Source organism: Solea senegalensis, unplaced genomic scaffold, assembly GCF_019176455.1.
Source record: "Solea senegalensis isolate Sse05_10M unplaced genomic scaffold, IFAPA_SoseM_1 scf7180000014442, whole genome shotgun sequence".
In the NCBI taxonomy this organism is placed as follows: Eukaryota; Metazoa; Chordata; class Actinopteri; order Pleuronectiformes; family Soleidae; genus Solea; species Solea senegalensis.
In genome coordinates this window covers 17,403-36,798 of record NW_025321047.1, presented here as the reverse complement: position 1 = coordinate 36,798, position 19,396 = coordinate 17,403, and the positions used below count along the sequence as shown (strand labels likewise).

The following is a 19,396-nucleotide window of genomic DNA, read 5'->3' as shown; positions in this document are numbered from 1 at the left end:
TATGTCGTCCAAAATCACTCAAAAACGTCATAAGTATAGTATGTCGTCCAAAATTTGACAAAAAAAAGTCATAGTATGGTATGTCGTCCAAAATCATTTAATTTCATATCTGAATCTTCTGCAGGTGCCACAATCAGATCGACATATGTTCGCCGAATCCGTGTCCTGGAGGTTTCGACTGTAAAGTCACTGACGGCTCCATCCACTGTGACCCTCTGCCTCAGGTCGGTCACAACCCATGACAGTGACTCACCGTTCTATGTATCTTCATGTAACTCATCCAAATGTTTTCCTCCCAGAAGGTGAACCCGATGATCGGCTACGTGGAGATCATGGAGATTAGTGCCAGCGTCCTGGGACTGCTCCTCCTGGTCAGCATCTTTGTGTGCGTCAGGAAACGCTACGTTCAGAATAAGAAGAAGAAGAAGCCGGTCTGCGTCCAGGACTCCAACGGGTACGTGTTAGAAATCGCTTTGTTTTATCTCACTGTGATGCAGAAGTCCATAGAGAAAATCACTGTAACACAGGAGCTGCTGATCTCTTGTTGTTTCTCTCTTGTTGTGAATCAGGATTTCAAACATACATAACACATTTGGACTCACTGATCGAGGCAGCAGTGGATCTGTGTTGCTGTGATGTAAAATTGCACAGATTAAATGGTTAACAAAATGACACAAACTTCTGTTTCCAGTTACATTTAATTGATAAACTCTTGATTCACACATGATAACGATGATAAAACCATTTCTTCCTGCAGTTATTTCCACTCCAGTTTGGCCAAGAACCACAAACACGAGAACCCGGAGGGTCACCACATCGAGATGAGCTCACTCGTCTGTCCGAGCAACGACCTTGACCACACGCCGTTCAGGTCGCTCCGCCCTCGCAGCCAGGTCGGTCTGTCGGGCGGCGGGGTCTCCCCTCCGAAGACACAGGGGCCGGTCGTGTGCAGCGTGGCACCCAACCTTCCGGCGAGGCCGCCGTCGAGCTCCGACAACGACTCCATCAGGAAGAACCACTGGGACATGGACTATGAAGGTGAGTTTGATGGATTGACGTGATAAAACCTTTTTTGTTTCTGTCGCTATTTTACTGCAAGAACACTTCTCTCTTCAGATTCTCAGCTGCCACCGCTCCACGTCTCGCCTGCTGTCTTTTCGCTCATGTTTTCAAAAATCCTTCTCTCTGCATCTTCTGTGAGAACCTAAGCGAGACGCCGCTTCATCTCACTGTTAAACTTAAAACGTAGCAGCAGTGGTCGAGCAGCTCTCAGGTTCCCTTGAGCTAAAATCGCTGGTTTTCTGAATGGACTTTGGTGTGCGTAAGAGTGACGTTAAGCAGTGAACATGTTAGATGGTTTACACCTTAGAAGATGTCGATTTTATGAAGTGAGCCTTTTGTTAAGTTGCTAAAAAATAGGCGGTCCACAGCGGACCTACAAGACAGAATAAATAAAAGACATAAAAGCTCACATGGGGCAATAAAAAAAGCAAATGAAAAGACATAAAACATGGGGAAAAGTAACAGCCGTGCAATAACACACAATAAAAACGAATAAAATAAATCAGGAATGTTAAAAAACCTTTATTTTCCAAGTTTCTTTATGGAGTTTTTGACCTTTTTTCTCCTGTGGCCTGTTGTTGTATAAACGTTCCCTCGTTCCTCTTCTCTGATCTCAGGTTGTTCTTCTCGTTCCTCGTTCCCATTGTTCTTCCGTCGCGCTCTCGTCCACCTGACATTCGCTCTCCGCCTTTTTTCCCTTTCATGTAACGGATCGATACAGCCGTGACCCAAACATCCAGCGCTGTGTTAGACATGTTCACAAGACGGATGAAAAGAGGCGCTTGTCACGCCGTCGTTCCCCAGACAACGTCAGCCTGACGGGTCGTTCATCTGCTTGACCTTATCTCAGAGATTAAAGGACACATTCCTGTAGTTTCCTCACTTGTTAGCCGGCTCGTTGCCAGGGTTGGCGTCGGCGTTTTTCTTCAAAGCTGTGACCTCGGGACAAAAGATGCTCTGTGGCTGTTGACCAGAGCAGATGAAATGATCAACAACAGAACGTCTGCTTAGTATGATTTAAAACTCTTGTACTTAAACACAATTTACACAATTAAATTGGTTTTATGGCACTTTTCCACAACACAGACCCAGCACGACTCATTTTTTCTTCTTCTTCTCCATCACTGATAGAACCTGGTGTTGTTTTAGTTGGTGTTGATGAGGTTCATCTGAGACTGCCGGTCACTGATTGGTCAGAGAGTGACGTCGCTCCAACTGTAGAGCAAAGTGAAAAAGACTTAAAAATCCTGAAAACGTGTTCATCTCCAACGTTTAGCAAAGCAAATGTGTAAAATGTCAATATTTAACAGAGGAGTCTGAAAGCCGGCGATTGTGAGCCCGATCACGACCACGCTCAGGGGTATTTTAGTTCGGTGACCGTTTCAGTTACACCCAGAACAACTGCTTTAAGTCATTAGTACCACAGCTTTTCAGAGATTTTAAAGATTACGGCGACTTTTACCCGGTAAAATGAATCCCCTGCAAATACAGCAGCACTAAATATGTGCATAAATATTTTGACCTGTGGAGTGAGACAAAATCTTTGTTTCCGTGAGATAAAATACTTCTTAAGACGTTGGTAATCAATGTCGCAGCTCAAACAAGCTGTCGACCTGCGATACGCTAGGCATTAAAGGGTTAAAAATCTCTTTTCGCGACACAAATAACCTTAAATACAAACTAAATAACCACCAACCAAAGAAAGAAAACACATTAATGATGAGATAAATACGTTTAAGTACTAATTTACATGTTTTTTTCAGAACAATAAGAGAAGAAGAAATTAATATCCGCCAATACGCTGATGATACGCGAATGTACATCACCAATCCCATGATATCAACAGACAGGATTATAATTTACAGATAAAAGAATAAATATAATCTGTCAATACTGACCTAACTGTTCTGTCAATCCCTTGTGTCCTGTCTCTCCAGTCTACCCTGCAGACCCCGACTACTATGGCCGCCCGTCAGTCCAGGAGTTCCCCCAGTTTGACATCGTCGAGGACACGTACTCCAACTCCACCGTGGATTCGCGGAGGAACTCCCGGTTCGGTGGCTTCCCGTTCCCACTGGACCGCTGCGACCGCCGCGCGCCCCTCCCGCCATGCTATAGCAACCAGAACCTGGACCAGTTCCTGGGCCCCGACGGGCACCCGCTCCCCAGGTCCCAGTGCCCTAACGAGTACACGGCCATCAGCTACTACCCCACCCAGAAGACCCGCAGCCTGGACAGCGTCTCGGGAGGATACAAGAGGCTCAGCATGCGCCTGAGCGTCGCCATGCCGTCCTACGCAGAGCAGCCCGACCCACAACAACCGCCGCCGCCAAACGCTGCCCAGCCTCAAACGAGACCCACCGGTCAGAACCCGCGGAACTATGACGGGTCCAGCATGGTGGGCAGCGATTACGGGAGCTGTGAGGAGGTGATGTTCTAACACCGAGAATCCCTGAACAAGCACAAGTGCAAACCAGCCGTCCACCGTCCTCCAATCTCAGGCAGCTTTGTGTGCAAGTCCACGTCTCAGACGGAGATGAAAGACATTTATTTCCATTTTATTCTTGAAAGCAGTGCAGTCAGAACGCCTGTGTTACCTCAGCAGAAGAAGAAGTTTGGGCAGACATCCGTCTCGTTAGTCTGCCGCCGTCGAGAGGACTCGTTCAGTCGTAGTTTTTAAATTGTGTGCAGTATTACAGACTCGACTGTGGGCTGTTTCAAAGTCAAAAAAAGGCTAAACTTTTTCTTTTTCAAGCCTCAACAAAGGAGAACGTGATTTCTCCTCTGAAAACAACCACATCTGGCACATTTCACTTCACAAATCCACCTGTCAGACTCAAAGACACGAGTTTAAGCACTGCCAGACTGTGATATCAGTATGCACTGTATGATATGAGTGAATGTATGGGAGAGCGGGCGGAGGAGGAAAACACTGTTACCATGACAGTGTGACATTCTGCCCACACTGGCCACGCCACAAATGTCTCTCTGATGAAATCCCGATAAAGAGCCGAGACACAGATGTTCGTTCCGCTGTGTGACGAGCGAATCCAGGGCTTGAAAGTCCTGCTGATGCATGTTTGTGTTCCTGTGAGACGTATGTGCTCGTAAAAGTGAAAATGACAGAAAAAGAAAGGTATAATGGTTTAGTTCAGGGGGGGTTTGAAGTGGGTTTGCCCCCCTGCATCAAGAACCAGCAGCTGTTTACTCCTCGCACCAAAGTCCATAGAGAAAATCAACGATTTTAGATCACAGCACCCAGGAGTGGTTGATCCACTGCTGCCTCCGTCACTAAGTTCTTATGTGTTATTAAGTAAATTCTGTGTTTAAAATCCTTTGTTCAGATTTACTTCAGTAATAAAAACTGACCACACGAGGCAGCAGTGGACCAGCAGCTCTCGTGTTCCCAAGAGCTTAAATCCCTCATTTTCTCTATGGACTTTGGCGCAGAAGAGTAAACTGTAACAAACTTCAGTTTTGTGTTGGAGAAATGCTGATTTAGACTTTGCAGATTTAAACGGGTGTAGATTTTATGAGTTCATAACCTTTATGAGGTTATGAACTATCCCTTTTTTAAAGTGCATCTGACACGAGCACATTTCACTCACTCATTCATCAGCTCACTGTTGTTTATTGTTGTCGTCTGTAACAATGAAGGGGGCTGGATCCTCAGAGAGAATAAAGAAAGAAACACATAAACATTAGTCGATGTAATTTCAACTTTAACAGAGTTTAAACTGTTTGTTCCTGTAAATTCTGTGGTGATTTCAATGTGCGAGTGTGAACAAGATTACAGTGTTTTCTTTGGACGACGTGTGTTCTGTGATAAAAGGAACCCTGAATGTGAAGTGGTGTCTGCAGCAGTGGAAAAAAAATATATATATCTATGCGGTCGTTTTAAATGGTTTAATGCGCACACTTCACATAAAAGAGCTTTGCTGCATATTTGAAAAAACAATTATTTAACCGCAAAATAACAACTTATTTTACCCCCAAAAACATATTATTTTACCCCCCAAAAAACATGTAATTATACAAAAAGCGGCAATTCTTAATTTACTTTTCCCAAAAACACATATGTTACTATGTGCTTACAAATTGTCTTTACTTTTTTAAAAATATTGTTGCTAAGACCAAGGAAATTTCGTAAGTATGTTACAAGTACAAAAAAAAACCCACTAAACTGTGAAACATCACATAAATCCTGACATATAAATATGTATAACAAATAAAGAATTTCATGGTCTAAACATTTCATGTGAGAAATAATAAAAAGATACAACAAAAGAGAAAAGTGTTGAATCAAAACTAATGATGCAATTTGCTAATGAATTATATTTGTTTAATTTGGTCAAATTTCATCTCCTCTTTATTCAAAATTTGAAAAAGTAAGAATTACCTGCAGCATCATTATTGTTGTTGTTGTTGTGGTCGTGTGGGTAATAGTAGATAATTTGTGTTTGTGTTTATCTGAGAATTTTTATTTTCTTGTACAGAAACAGATGATTATTATCTACAGATATTGTGTTGTGTTGTTGTACAGTGTGTAGCTGTGGTTCTGCTGTTGTTTGTGACTTCACTTGAATGTATGTCAGCCTTCATTCATTCATAAAGTTTATTTTTGTATTAATGTGGGACACCTCCCCCCATGTTTTGCTCTGTTGTTTCTCTGTGAGAGATTTTTTTTATTTCTGTTTTTGTTGTTTTTGATAATGTAAAGAGAATATGAATAAAGATTATTATCTTCTATCAACACTGAACAAACCAGACTGAGAGGATTTGTACAAAAATACTGGAACTTCAACGACAAACGCCACAGTAGCTGCTAATGTTAATACGACACTGTCTGGCATCAAACACTGGTGTCGTAGCATGCAGCTATATTAGCTGCTAATATCAAAAATTGGTGCTGTAGCATGTGGCTACATTAGCAGCTAAAATCAAACACTGGTGTCGTAGCATGTGGCTACATTAGCTGCTAATGTCAAAAATTGGTGCTGTAGCATGTGGCTACATTAACTGCTAATATCAAAATTGGTGCCGTAGCATGTGGCTACATTAGCTGCTAACATCAAAAACTGGTGTCATAGGATGTGGTAGCATGTGGCTACATTAGCTGCTAACATCAAAAACTGGTGTCATAGGATGTGGCTACATTCATTGCTAAAATCAAACACTGGCGTGGTAACATGTGGCTACATTAGCTGCTAACATCAAACACTGGTGCTGTAGCATGTGGCTACATTAGCTGCTAATATCAAAAATTGGTGCCGTAGCATGTGGCTACATCAGCTGCTAACATCAAACACTGGTGCTGTATCATGTGGCTACATTAGCTGCTAAGATCAAACACTGGTGCTGTAGCATGTGGCTACATTAGCTGCTAAAATCAAACACTAGCGCTGTAGCATATGACTACATTAGCTGCTAACATCAAACACTGGTGTCGTAGCATGTGGCTACATCAGCTGCTAACATCAAACACTGGTGTGGTAACATGTGGCTATATTAGCTGCTAACATCAAACACTGGTGCTGTAGGATGTGGCTACATCAGCTGCTAACATCAAACACTGGTGCTGTAGCATGTGGCTACATTAGCTGCTAATATCAAAAAATTGGTGCCGAGCATGTGGCTACATCAGCTGCTAACATCAAACACTGGTGCTGTAGCATGTGGCTACATTAGCTGCTAACGTCAAACACTGGTGTGGTAACTTGTGGCTACATTCGCTGCTAAAATCAAACACCGGTGTCGTAGGATGTGGCTACATCAGCTGCTAACATCAAACACTGGTGCTGTAGCATGTGGCTACATTAGCTGCTAACATCAAACACTGGTGCTGTAGCATGTGGCTACATTCGCTGCTAAAATCAAACACTGGTGTGGTAACATGTGGCTACAGTAGCTGCCACATGCACTCAACAACACATAAGAAGATGTGACCTATAAACACACACTGCCAGGATGTCCATATAAGGAGTTGTGTATTAGTAGTCAGCACTAAGGGTTAATATGTCACTACAGTTTCATTTTTAGCACATAATGATGTTGAAATGTTGATTAATTTTCTTTACACAAACATTTTCTGCTTCACAGTCGTTCGTCCTTCAGTGATTTTGAGAAGATGAAAGGCAGTGTCTTCAGGAGAGTGTCAGGTGTTTGTGTTTCCCTCAGGGCAACAACACACGACAACAACAGCAGAAACAGAAACAGTGACTCTCTGTCACCCTCTCACCAAAAAAAACAGGTCAACGACAACGTGAAGCATCATGAAAACCACCGTCTGATACTGTTTCTGCACGACCACAGATCAAACTGTGCCTTCAGGGGTTGACTTAAATGGTTTGAAGATTATGGAGAAGATTGATGTGAACCTGCTGGAGATCATCGGTCTCACCCTGTCAACTGTCAGAGACATTCTTTACTGTCTTCAATGTATGACTTTGTTCAGAGGACAAATGTCCTCAGTCTTCTGCCATTATTTATTTATTTTACCTCTTTAGAACATTTTACAGTATAAACAGAGACCTTGTAAGGACTAGGGAGACCAAAAACCTGGTCCTCAATGTTGCAGAACCCCACTAGTTTGATGTTAGCAGCTAAAATAGCCACATCCTATGACACCAGTGTCTGATGTTAGCAGCTAATGTAGCACATGCTACCAAAACCAGTGTTTGATGTTAGCAGCCAATGTAGCCACATGCTATGACACCAGTGTGTAATTTGAGCAGCTAATGTAGCCACATGCTACGGCACAAGTGTTTGATGTTAGCAGCTAATGTAGCACATGCTACGAAACCAGTGTTTGATGTTAGCAGCTAATGTAGCTACATGTTATAGCACCAGTGTGTGGTTTTTAGCAGCTAACTTTGCCACATCCTACGACGCCAGTGTTTGATGTTAGCAGCTAATGTAGCACATGCTACGAAAACCAGTGTTTGATGTTAGCAGCTAAAGTGGCCACATGCTACGACACCAGTGTTTAATTTGAGCAGCTAATGTAGCCACATGCTACGGCACCACTGTTTTATGTTAGCAGCTAATTTAGCCACATGCTGTGGCGTCATCATGTAACATTAGCAGCTACGCTTGGGGCTAGATTAGATGGCATTGGCGGTTGACGTTAGCAGCTAATGGCCTCTGGCCATAGCATAACATTACAGTAAATGCCACAGCATGTGGTTAAACTAGCAGCTAATGGCTACATTTTTCTTTCTTTTATTTTTTCCTCAAAAATATATGAAAATTAAATTAATTAATTAAAGAATTTATACTGAAGAAAGAGCCTGATCATTGTTGTGATGTGACCAGGTTAACGGTGACTGCCCCCTAGTGGTAAGGAGGTGAACTACAGCGATAGTCTGTTGTTTTTGAAAATCTAAATGATATGAAGATAAATAAATGTTATCTGAGATTAAAAATATAATCACTTGCAGTCATGTGATCCAGTGTGTGTGTGTGTGCCTGGTATTCCTTATGTTGTGGAGACATCTGTTTACACAGTCACATTATGGGGACTTGTCTTCCTCATGGGGACAAAAATCAAGTCCACATAATGTAAATAATTACTTTTTAAGATGAAGACATGTTTTAAAGTTTGCTTGTTCAATGTTTAAATGTTGGGATTAGGATTAGGCACAGTAGTGATTATGGTAAATCTCCAGGAAATGAATGTAAATCAATGTAATGTCCTCTGGAGACATGGAGACCAATGTGTGTGTGTGTGGATAATATGGATGTTTTTCTTCCTCGTTCTCTCAAAATTATGATTATGGACAAAAGATTCCTGGAAATCAACATCGTCTGAGCTTCAGTGAGACAGTAATGAGACAGAAATTACGTCCACACGAGTCTTTGCTGTGTAAATGTCTGGACGTTAGGTGTAAAAAAAAAAAGTGCGTCCCTGTGTGAGGACAACACAACACACACACACACAATCCAGCAAATGTGTGCTGTGGAACAATTGTGACTGTAAGCGGGGGGTGGGGGGGGGTGGGTCAGAGGTCGTCAAAACCTATTTCCCAGCCAGGCTGAGGGTGATTTCCGCGAAAATACGTAAAAAAAAAAAAAAAACTGCACGTGTAACAAGCGGGGATTTACTGCAACATGAAAGACACGTGAGAGCAGGTCATGGAAGGGACATACGTTTAGATTTATAAGACACTCGCTGTGTGTGCGTGTGTGTGTGTTTATAAAAGCCAAATAAGATTTTTGTCTTCCATGAACTGACTTTTAAAGCTCTGTGAGTGCTTGTTACTTATATAAGAAGCGCAATATCAGGAATAGTTGGTTTCCATCGTCCTCGTTGACCAAGCGTCCGCTCACTCTACACACACTGAAGTCAAGTAAAAGTATTTTCACTACTTCATCTCGTCGCTATAAACCGTTAACGCTCCTGCACCAAATTCCATAGAAAATATCAGCGTTTTTAGCTCACGGTGAAGCAGGAGTTGCTGGTGTGACGCTGCCTCGTGTGGTCAGTTTAAGCCAGTTTGGCAAGTTTGAAAAAAAGGTTTTCAAATGCAGAAAATTAGAAAACTACACATTTGAACTCACTGAAGGAGGCGGCGGTGGATCAACAACTTCCTGTGTGCAGGGATGTAAAATCACTGGTTTTCTCTATGGAGTTTGGTGTGAGGAGATATGATTATATTTAATGATACACAACATTTGTATGACTCAACTGCAGCCATCAACTCGAAAGTGACGTCACTCCCAGTGCTGACCTCTGACTTCCCGTGTATCATATTTAAATCCAGGTAGTTCAGGTATTTATCATTAAGTTAAGTGAATTCTTATTTTTGAAATAAATAAGTTAATTTTGTTAGAAGACGCGTGAGATTCCACTCGTGCGTGAGAAGAATATGAACACGGGCATGAACATCTGGAGGAGGCGATAAGAAGCAGCGCGAGATGTGGAATCACAGCTGGATCAAATGAAACCGTTTGTGCGCGAGTGGGGAAAAACTGAAGAAGAAGAAAAAACCTGGAGATGAAAAGATGAAGAAGAAGAAACGGAAATGAAGAGAGAGAGAGAGAGAGCATCAGTAGGTGACGAGCGTGGAGCGGGGACAGGGGGGGGGAGGGGGGAGAGAGAGGTGAGGGGCGCGTGTTGGACATTATAAGGCGCGTGAATCTGCTCCACTGTCGCTCAGACCAAGTTGGAGTCGCGCGCGGCGGAGCGTGAATGAAGCGGGCTTTGTGAATGAATGAATCACCGAAGTTGATTCACAGAATGAGGCGCGTGACCTGACGATCCACTGACCGGGATCAGACACCGGGAAACCGCGCGCGGCACCAGTTTGTGCGCATTTTCAGCGCGCGCCTCTCTGAAGATACTCTTATGTTGAGTCTCTAAAGGACTCATCCTATTATAATAATAACAATAATAATAGTAATATTTAAAGTCACGTGTCCAGCAGCAGCGGGATGCCGGTCACTCCAGCACCAGTCGCTCCGGTGCCGTCGCGCGCAGCCGTGCGTCCTGGCCGCGGCGCGTAATCCTGCAGAGTGGACCGACGCTCCGCGCCAACGCGACCCGATGAGACTCGTCGACGCGCGGCATCTCCCGCAGCTGATGTCGCTGGAGGACCAGGAGCCCACGATGGTGGGAGGAACCAGCATGGGCGCGCGGAACTCCACGCCCGCGGCGACGGCGGCGGCGGAGGAAGGCGCGGGCGGCGCCGGGCAGCAGCCGCAGTCTTTCCCCTGGGTGGTGACGCTGTTGGCCGGCGTCCTCATCACCACCATCGTGGTCGATGTCATCGGGAACCTGCTGGTTATCGTGTCCGTGTTCAGGAACAAGAAGCTCAGGAAAGCAGGTAAAGTAAAAATAAAAAGTAAAAGTAAAGGAAAAAATAATAATATATCATTACGAATATTCTTTCTTACATTTGACAGTTTATGACTTTAAAAAAAGTATCAAATCACCCGAAAATCGATAAAATGTCATAATTACACTGTAAAAAAAATAACTTTACTTATTCACTGAATTTACTTAAACAGAAAATAATGATTATGAAATTTAAACTAAAATATTGTGAATTATCAGTGTTTCAGTTTTACCTTGTTAGTTGAAAGAAAATCTTTGTCATTTTATAACTTAAATTTTTAGTGTAATTATTTTTCATTTAGTGTAAAAAAAGTTTTTTCTGAGTAAAAAGTTGAAACATTTTCAATTTATTTAAACAAAAAAAACCACTTGTTAACAAACATTTTGCAACTTAAATTGCGATTATGTCACAAACTGTGTTTTTAACAGTGCGAAAATAATTTTACAGTGATAAAGTCAACTGTTAATTTATTTGATGTAAAATTATTGACTCATTTAGAGGCGAGGAAGTCCTGTGAAGTTGAAGTTCGAGCACAGACAAGTTTTATTTTATAATTATCATAATTTTGCAGTGAATCATAAATATTTTGGTCAGAAAACATTAGTTTCTGAAAAAGTCAATTCACACAGAAACTGAAGAGGAAACATTGAGTTTTATCTTGCATGTGATTTTTCAGGCTGTTTGAGAAAATTTGCAATATTATAAGAAAAAACTTTAATATTACGAGGAAAATTCAATTAAGAGACAAAAAGTCGCAATATTATAAGAAAAAACTTTAATATTACGAGGAAAATTCAATTAAGAGACAAAAAGTCGCAATATTATAAGAAAAAACTTTAATATTACGAGGAAAATTCAATTAAGAGACAAAAAGTCGCAATATTATAAGAATAAAGTATAGGGACATGAGAAAAAAGTCACTATATTATAAAAAGAAACTAAAACACTGTATCACGAGAAAAGGTCAATTATGAGAAAAAGTCGTAATATTTTTTCACATTAAACTTGGAGTACGAGATTCTTCCATGTTAGAAATCTCGGGGGTGGAGTGGCTCAGTGGTTAAGACCGGTACCTGTGTGCGAAAGACAACATGGTCGCAAGTCCGACTCCACCCCTGGCTGATTGTACTCAATTCCATTGTAAGTCGCTTTGGATAAAAGTGTCTGCTAAATGACATGTAATGTAAAATCAAAACACACTCACACAGCGCCCCCTGGTGGCTAAAGTCATTAAAGCAAGGTTTTTTCCTTTGCAAATGATTTTTATTCTCAGTGAAAACAAACAGCAGATGTTTTTAAATCAAAAATAATAATAATAATAAAATTCTGTCTTAATCTGCAGCGTGTGCTCGTAGTCGTCATGGTGACAAATTAACAAACAACCACAGCCTGAGTTTCCTGACAGTTGTTCACTCTCCTTCCCTCCATCCTAAACTTCATCTCCTTCCCTCCATCCTAACCTTCTTCTCCTCTTCTTGTCTTTTAATTATTTCCTTCAGACTCTTCTCCTCTTAATTACTCTTCCCTCACCTCCTGTGTGACCTCGTCATCTAATCTTGTTTCCTCTTCCCTTCTCAATTATCCTCCTGTTTTCCCATCCGCCCTCACCATTCATCCACTCATCCATTCACCAGTAAACTGTACTGTATATGTCGGAACCTGGAAGTCGTTGAAACAATAAACTCAGCGTACGACTGATTTACTGTGAAACAAAGACGACACAAGTGTCGCCCCCTACTGTTCCATTTCTGTATCTGACGTATGAATTAGCATCTCAGTGAGAAGAGAGGGGTTTAAAAAAGGAGAAGAAAGAAAGTGCGGCGTTGTTTTCCACGCGTTGGAAGGTCAATGTCTCGCAGGCAGAAATCGCTGATAATGAATTCATCGTTTGTCTTAATGAACAGGTCAATTAGCATAACAGGCAAGGTTCCATTTATCAGGAGTGACCTTGGTAACGGTGCCTAACAACGTCCGACTGTGTTCGCCCTTTACTTTACTGTAAAGTCACAGCGTGACTGAGTCACAGTGTGTGTAATCTAAGTGTTTATTAATGATCAACAACTCCTGTGTGTTGTGATGTTAAAACGTTGATTTTCTCTATGGGCTTTGGTGCGGGAGGGTGACAAAAAGTAGAAAAGCAGATTTTGGCCACTTCACCAAAGACTTGTGTTCTAAAATCTACCTCAGCTTAAGTTTACGATATCTTAAGACCATGTTAACATCTGTATCTCACTGTTAGACACACTTTTCCAACAGGAAACAGAAGTTTATAAACCACTCACTCTCCCACACCAAACCCCATAGAGAATATCAGTGATTTAAGCTCACTGGGACACAGGAGCTGTTGGTCCACTGCTGCCTCCATCAGTGACTTTAAATGTCTTATATTGTGACTTCGGCATTTAAAATCCTCTGTTCAGATTTACCTCAGGGACACAAAGTGACCACACGAGGCAGCAGCAGACCAGCAGCTCCTGTGTCCCTGCGAGCTAAAGTCGCTGGTTTTCTCTCTGGGCTTTGGTGTGGGAGAGTGAGCGGTTTACAAACTTCAGTTTCCTGTTGGAAAAGTGGAATACAGTTGACATTCAGTTGCTGTAGTTTGTATGAGGAGGTAATATGTTATTTGTGTTCTAGAACAAAGCGTAGGGACATGTATAACGTTGTTATACACGAAGCTGCATTCATACAAATTAAATATGCACAGGGGCCACGTCTGAGCGTGCAGATTGATTTATGCCTCTAATGAGAGCATCTCTGGCAGCGTTAATGGGTTTTTTTTGTCAGTCAGTGAAGCACTCTGGGAATTGAACCTCTAATCCTGGCAGCCGCTCACACTCAGTCATTAACATACGGAGAGAGACGGAGAATATTCGCAAAGGCCAAACGCGGTAATAAAGACAGAAGCGCGGACTAATACGTGCTGACTGACGGTCGCGTGTGTGTGTGTGTGTGTGTGATGAACCACAGACAAAAAGACGTCAAAGTTTAACGACGAAGCTTCTTCTTCATGATGAAGAGGGTGATAACTCTCTCTGTTACTACCAAATACAATCAGAAGAAGAGTTAGTATTATGGTCTGTATTTCTATAGAGCTTCTCTCGTCTCGATGAGCTGCTTTACACTACGGTTTTCACACATTCACACACTGCAACGTGGGCTTAAGTGTCTTTGCTCAAGGACAGTTCCTGGTACCTGATGTTTTTGAGGAGTCTGGTGTATTTAGAGACAGCACGGCTGAAAACCCGACGATCACATTTCAGTGAACAAATCTTTTTAATCAATTGATTCTAATGATTCAGTTACACCCAAAACAACTGCTCTACATGTCACCCGTTTGTGTGTTTGTGTCGCGTAGAAAAATGACTCCGCCCTCACAGAGGAGGAGCTATGAAGTGATGGAAAACGACGTGAATGATCCCAAACCGAGTAGAGCGAGAACCATACAATGGAAAAGCGCCATTAGACTCACCGACTTGCAGAAATAAAGCAGAATAACTTCTCTCTTTCCTCCTCTCGCTTCCGCAGGAAACGCCTTCGTGGTGAGCCTGGCGCTCGCCGACCTGGTGGTGGCCATCTATCCGTACCCGCTGGTCCTGACCGCCATCTTCCACGACGGCTGGATCGCCGGCTACATCCACTGTCAGATCAGCGGCTTCCTCATGGGCCTCAGCGTCATCGGCTCCATCTTCAACATCACCGGCATCGCCGTCAACCGCTACTGCTACATCTGCCACAGCCTCAAGTACGACAAGCTCTTCTCCAACAGCAACACCATGTGCTACGTGGTGCTGGTGTGGGCGCTCACCATCCTCGCCATCGTGCCCAACTGGTTCGTGGAGTCGCTGCAGTACGACCCGCGCGTGTACTCGTGCACCTTCGCGCAGTCGGTCAGCTCGCTGTACACCATCACCGTGGTGGTGGTGCACTTCATCCTGCCCATCGGCATCGTCACGTACTGCTACCTGCGCATCTGGATCCTCGTCATCCAGGTGAGGAGGAGGGTCAAGCCGGACTCGCGGCCCAAAATCAAGCCGCACGACCTCCGCAACTTCCTCACCATGTTCGTGGTGTTCGTGCTCTTCGCCGTGTGCTGGGCGCCGCTGAACTTGATCGGCCTGGCGGTGGCGCTGGACTCGCGGCTGGGCCGCTCCATTCCGGAGTGGCTGTTCACGGCCAGCTACTTCATGGCGTACTTCAACAGCTGCCTCAACGCCGTCGTCTACGGCGTCCTGAACCACAACTTCAGGAAGGAGTACAAGAGGATCGTCCTCATCGTCTTCAATCTACACTGCTGAGACGTTTGTGACTTTTTAACGGACGAGGACAAACGGCCGCGAGTGAAAGAGAGGGGACTTGGCGGAAAGGAATAAATGAGGCTTCACAACAGAGAGAGAATCAGTGAAACCTTCTCTGGCGATTTCCTGGACGTTGGATTATCCAAACACTGTGACGCACCAACTCCTCCATTAACTCAAGTCGAGGCAGAAACACAAACATTGACGCTGTTCCTGTCGCCTCCATCGAGTGACTCGTAATAAATTACATTTCTTTTATCTACGTTAACGAGAAAAAACAAAAATTGCGCTGTGGGGAAAAATCTGAATGTCAAAGTTTAACACGAGGCTCTGTTTGTTTACACAAACTATTTCCATCATATTACAAATTTAACATTAAATATATTTTGGTACGGTGGCCCTGAGAGTTCAAAATATGTCAGAAAAGACACAAAATTACACGGCAAATATTAATTTAGCTCATTTTTCAACACAAACCGGTGAGTAGTGACTTCATATTTTTTGAGTTTTGATTATTTTCATTGGCAGCAGTTGAGTTGAGCTCTCGGGGCCACCGTAGATCTGAGGAAGAAGCCAAACTCTCAAAGAAAGAACTAAAGGAAAGTGGAGGATGGACAGAGAGGCCACAATTTAGGCTCAATCCATCTTAATCCAGCGTAATTCCCTCGACACAAACCTTCTCAAGCTGTGTTTGAAATCCACCAAAAAACGTCCTCAAAATCATAAAAATAAAACAAATTGACCTTGTTGGTCTTGCTCATGCGAGAGCCATGTAGAGACAACTTCCTCTTACTCCCAGATTTCAAAATAAAAGCACTTGTGCCATATTTGGGCTCCCACAAATTTTAGTGCCAGAAGAACTTTTAGAAGAGTTTTACCTGCTTATAGTTATCACCCTTTTTACATAAACGTGACAAAATTCATGTCCAGATGTCACTGAGATAAACACATCTGAACTCGTCCTGTGGGACTGAACCATGTTTTGCTGAATATGACGTCATCGGTGGGTCGATTCTTACCAAAATTCAATGGGAACATACTTCCTGTGATCACCCACCCATCACAAAAAAAAATCACATTGATCCGTCAATAAAATTCAGACAGGGAGTTGCTAAAAGAAGGACAAACTTTCAGAAAACAGTCTTAATCAGAAGTCTCAATCATTTCCCGTCGTTTCGAGTATGATTTTATTCTTAAATCTGTAATAAAGCCATGTTCCTGATGCAAAAAAAACGACCTCAACACAACTGCACCTCGGTTATTTACGAGTGAATTTACCTCGCAACGTTGACCGGTGTAGCATCTACCTCATCATCAGGACTCATGCGGGACACAGGACAGAGCGTCGGACGGGGGGTGAAGACAGTTTGTTTGAAGAGAAACGCCGCCGCAGATCTCAGGTTTCACACGTTTAACACATGATAACAGGATTGTCAAAGACGCAACACTGTGAATCCTTTATTTTTGTAAGTCCTTCATATTTTCTTTACTTTAAGTTCCTACCTTCAGTTTTTGTCTAATTCAGTGGTTCCCAAAGTCTGGGTGGGAACCCACAGATGGGTCACGGGAGATACTTTTTGGGTCCCCACACAAATCGTGAAACTTTCAGTGAATATTTATGTGAATGTGTCTTAAAAAACATACAATGCTGTTTTAAGTCATTTACACAACACATCTTGGAAGTGATTTGTTTAGCGATGCTTAGCGAGTCTTTTCAGTTCACATCACACCTCCACAGTTTCTGCTGCTCAGGCCCCGAGAACGTGTTTCCACAGCGACGCTACGCCGAGACGCTGAACCCGAGGAAGAGACGGGAGGAATCTGTCAAACTGTCACAGATTACATTTACACCTGTCACAGTTCAGGAGTCTGACAGTGGAGACAGTGATGGACAAGCACATGTTAATGTCACTGCGTCTGAGGGAAAGGGTCACAGCAGCAGACTCCATTTACACCTGACGGAGAGATGGATGGATGGGTGGATGGATGGATGGGTAGATACCCTGAAACGACACCTTGTGTTTTCACTGGCCATTGGCCGCTAGCAGTTACAGCTACCTCACTGATTTAGAACGTGAATTCACTGTGGTCACAATGTGTCTGAAGACTTTCCTTTAGCTTCCAATTGTTAAAATTCTGGTTTTAGACGAGCGTAATCGGCCGTCCTCAACCGTCTGCTTCGTCTACTGGACTTTAAATGCATCAGTGAACCCTGTCTGTAGTTAGGCCGTCTGGATCGCGATCCATCGCCGGTTTATCTACGATAGTTTCGCACGGTCGAGCTAAATCTGATTTTGAAATGACAGATGTTATAACAATAAAATAAAAATGTTATTGTCTTGTTATTGGGTTTATCTTACACCAGCTTCTTAATCGAACCCAATCCGTTTGCTCGGAAAGTCCGGTTCGTTTGGGGAGATTGTGAACGCGCAAACAAACTCTGAAACGTAGGTCTTGGATTTGATCCAGCGCCATGCCACAAAAAAATGCCTGGTAAATGAAAACCTGGAAGTGTCGCACAAACATCTACTTACTTGTTGTGCTCAAAGTAAGCTCAATGACCTCCTTCTTTCTTTCTCTGTATCGTCAAACACAGAGGACGTCGTCTGCGACCACCTGAAACTCCGCAACCACGTGTAGAACTCAAGAAAACAAAAGGCTTTGTTATGTTGCTGCTTGAAGCGTGGACTTGTTTATCTCACCCCAGACTCGGTCACCTCCTCACATCTTCGGTTTCTTCCTCCCGGGGACACAAGCAGCACAGGTGCGAGGGCAGGACTCTCCAGATCCCGTGATAATCCGATGTGAAGGCATTTCTGTCACACTCCCACAGACGCGTCCGTGTGTGACTCTAACGGCATAAAACCAGACGGGACCCGGCGTCTCTGCCGCTCAGAAGCAATACTGTGTTTGATCGCTGCTGCTGCTGCTGCTGCTGCTGCACACCCGCTCTCGATCTGAATATTCAACATGAGAATGAGCCAAATGATGGTTGTTATGAGCAGGATTCTGACCACATCACTGTGTTTCACACTCCAGATGTTGCGTGTGTTTGAATCATGACCTCGCTCTGTGTGTGAGGCTTGTTCTTCCTGAATATAAAAAAATGAGTAAATTAGTACATTTAAAACAGCAGCAGGTTTGGTTAATGAAGGGACACTGAGTGTAAACAATATATTGTCTTATCCTAAAACCAGGACAATGCTTTTTTTGGTCTGATATTTGGAGAATTTATCATAAGTACAGTCACTTCCTGCCCGACCATTTCCAGTAAAGTGTCGGCCAAAGATGTAGAGATGTTCAGCGGAATTTAATGTTGAATCCCTCAGCGCTAACTGCTAAAAGACGACATAAACATATAAAATCTATATCTATAACCTTAAAAAGTCCCAATTTTCCAGTCCACAAAAACCAAGGAGCTAGCTTCAATTTTGACAGGAAGTGATTCGCAGGGTCAAGCGTGAGCTTATTGTTGTTACTTTTGGAGACAGCCAGGATAGAAATGCCATCATGAATACTTTTATTTTATTAAGAGGGTTTTTTAAATTAGCTTCGCATAAACAAAAATAATTTCATTACGTTGTGATTTACACTTTATTGTGAAACATCTGCTAAATCTATACCCGCCCAGAGGATTTGATCATTGGTTTCATTGTTGGCAGTTTTTTTCATTTTTATTTGTTTAACTATGTTTTCCAGTTGGACTCGGAGGTCAAAAATGTCCCACACTTGTGAGCGCCATCTAGTGCCAACTTATTTAAACACTCACTTTGCCCCAGGATCACAATTCAAGACGGCATTTTTGTGTTTTTAAGCGCCCTCTTTCCGGGGGGTTTTCTGGACACTGCGTTGCTACGTTGACATGCTAGTTAGCAAACAAGGTTATAATGATAGAAATTTACCTCAAAATCACTTCTAAACTGCTCGCCTTGCTTTTTTCAACATTCAAAAAACAAACAAACGCTGTGTACTGACTTAACTGTCGTGATTGTAAACACTATTGTTTAAACGAAGAGGAAGCAGCCATTATCTAAGCCTCCTGTGTCCAGTGTTTCTGCTATGCTAGGCTAATGGATTTCCCAATGTACCAAATGTTTGTTCCCGCCTACTTACATTTGCTCATGAATTTATTATCTCCTCTTTGAAAATACTGTGAAAATAATCAGTAATAATCATCATCATAATAAGTCCACTTAGCATAGC

At 42.9% G+C, this 19,396-nt stretch overlaps 2 protein-coding genes across 3 annotated transcripts; both read left to right on the top strand.

Annotated features, from left to right (window-relative positions):
- The first annotated feature begins 103 nt into the window (after positions 1-103).
- LOC122761220 (protocadherin Fat 2-like) lies at positions 104-5,724 on the top strand. Of its 2 annotated transcripts, none has more exons than XM_044016399.1 (4): positions 104-224; positions 303-454; positions 758-1,038; positions 3,000-5,724. In XM_044016399.1, exons 2-4 carry the CDS (start codon positions 312-314, stop codon positions 3,500-3,502), a joined length of 927 nt encoding a protein of 308 aa, XP_043872334.1. In that variant the 5' UTR covers positions 104-224; positions 303-311; the 3' UTR covers positions 3,503-5,724. The 2 variants fall into 2 exon arrangements, with proteins under 2 accessions (XP_043872334.1, XP_043872333.1); XM_044016398.1 differs by having other exon boundaries at positions 300-454.
- Positions 5,725-10,496: 4,772 nt separating this feature from the next.
- LOC122761219 (melatonin receptor type 1A-like) lies at positions 10,497-17,527 on the top strand. The gene is made up of 2 exons (XM_044016397.1): positions 10,497-10,886; positions 14,424-17,527. Exons 1-2 carry the CDS (start codon positions 10,607-10,609, stop codon positions 15,191-15,193), a joined length of 1,050 nt encoding a protein of 349 aa, XP_043872332.1. The 5' UTR covers positions 10,497-10,606; the 3' UTR covers positions 15,194-17,527.
- Positions 17,528-19,396: the final 1,869 nt, after the last annotated feature.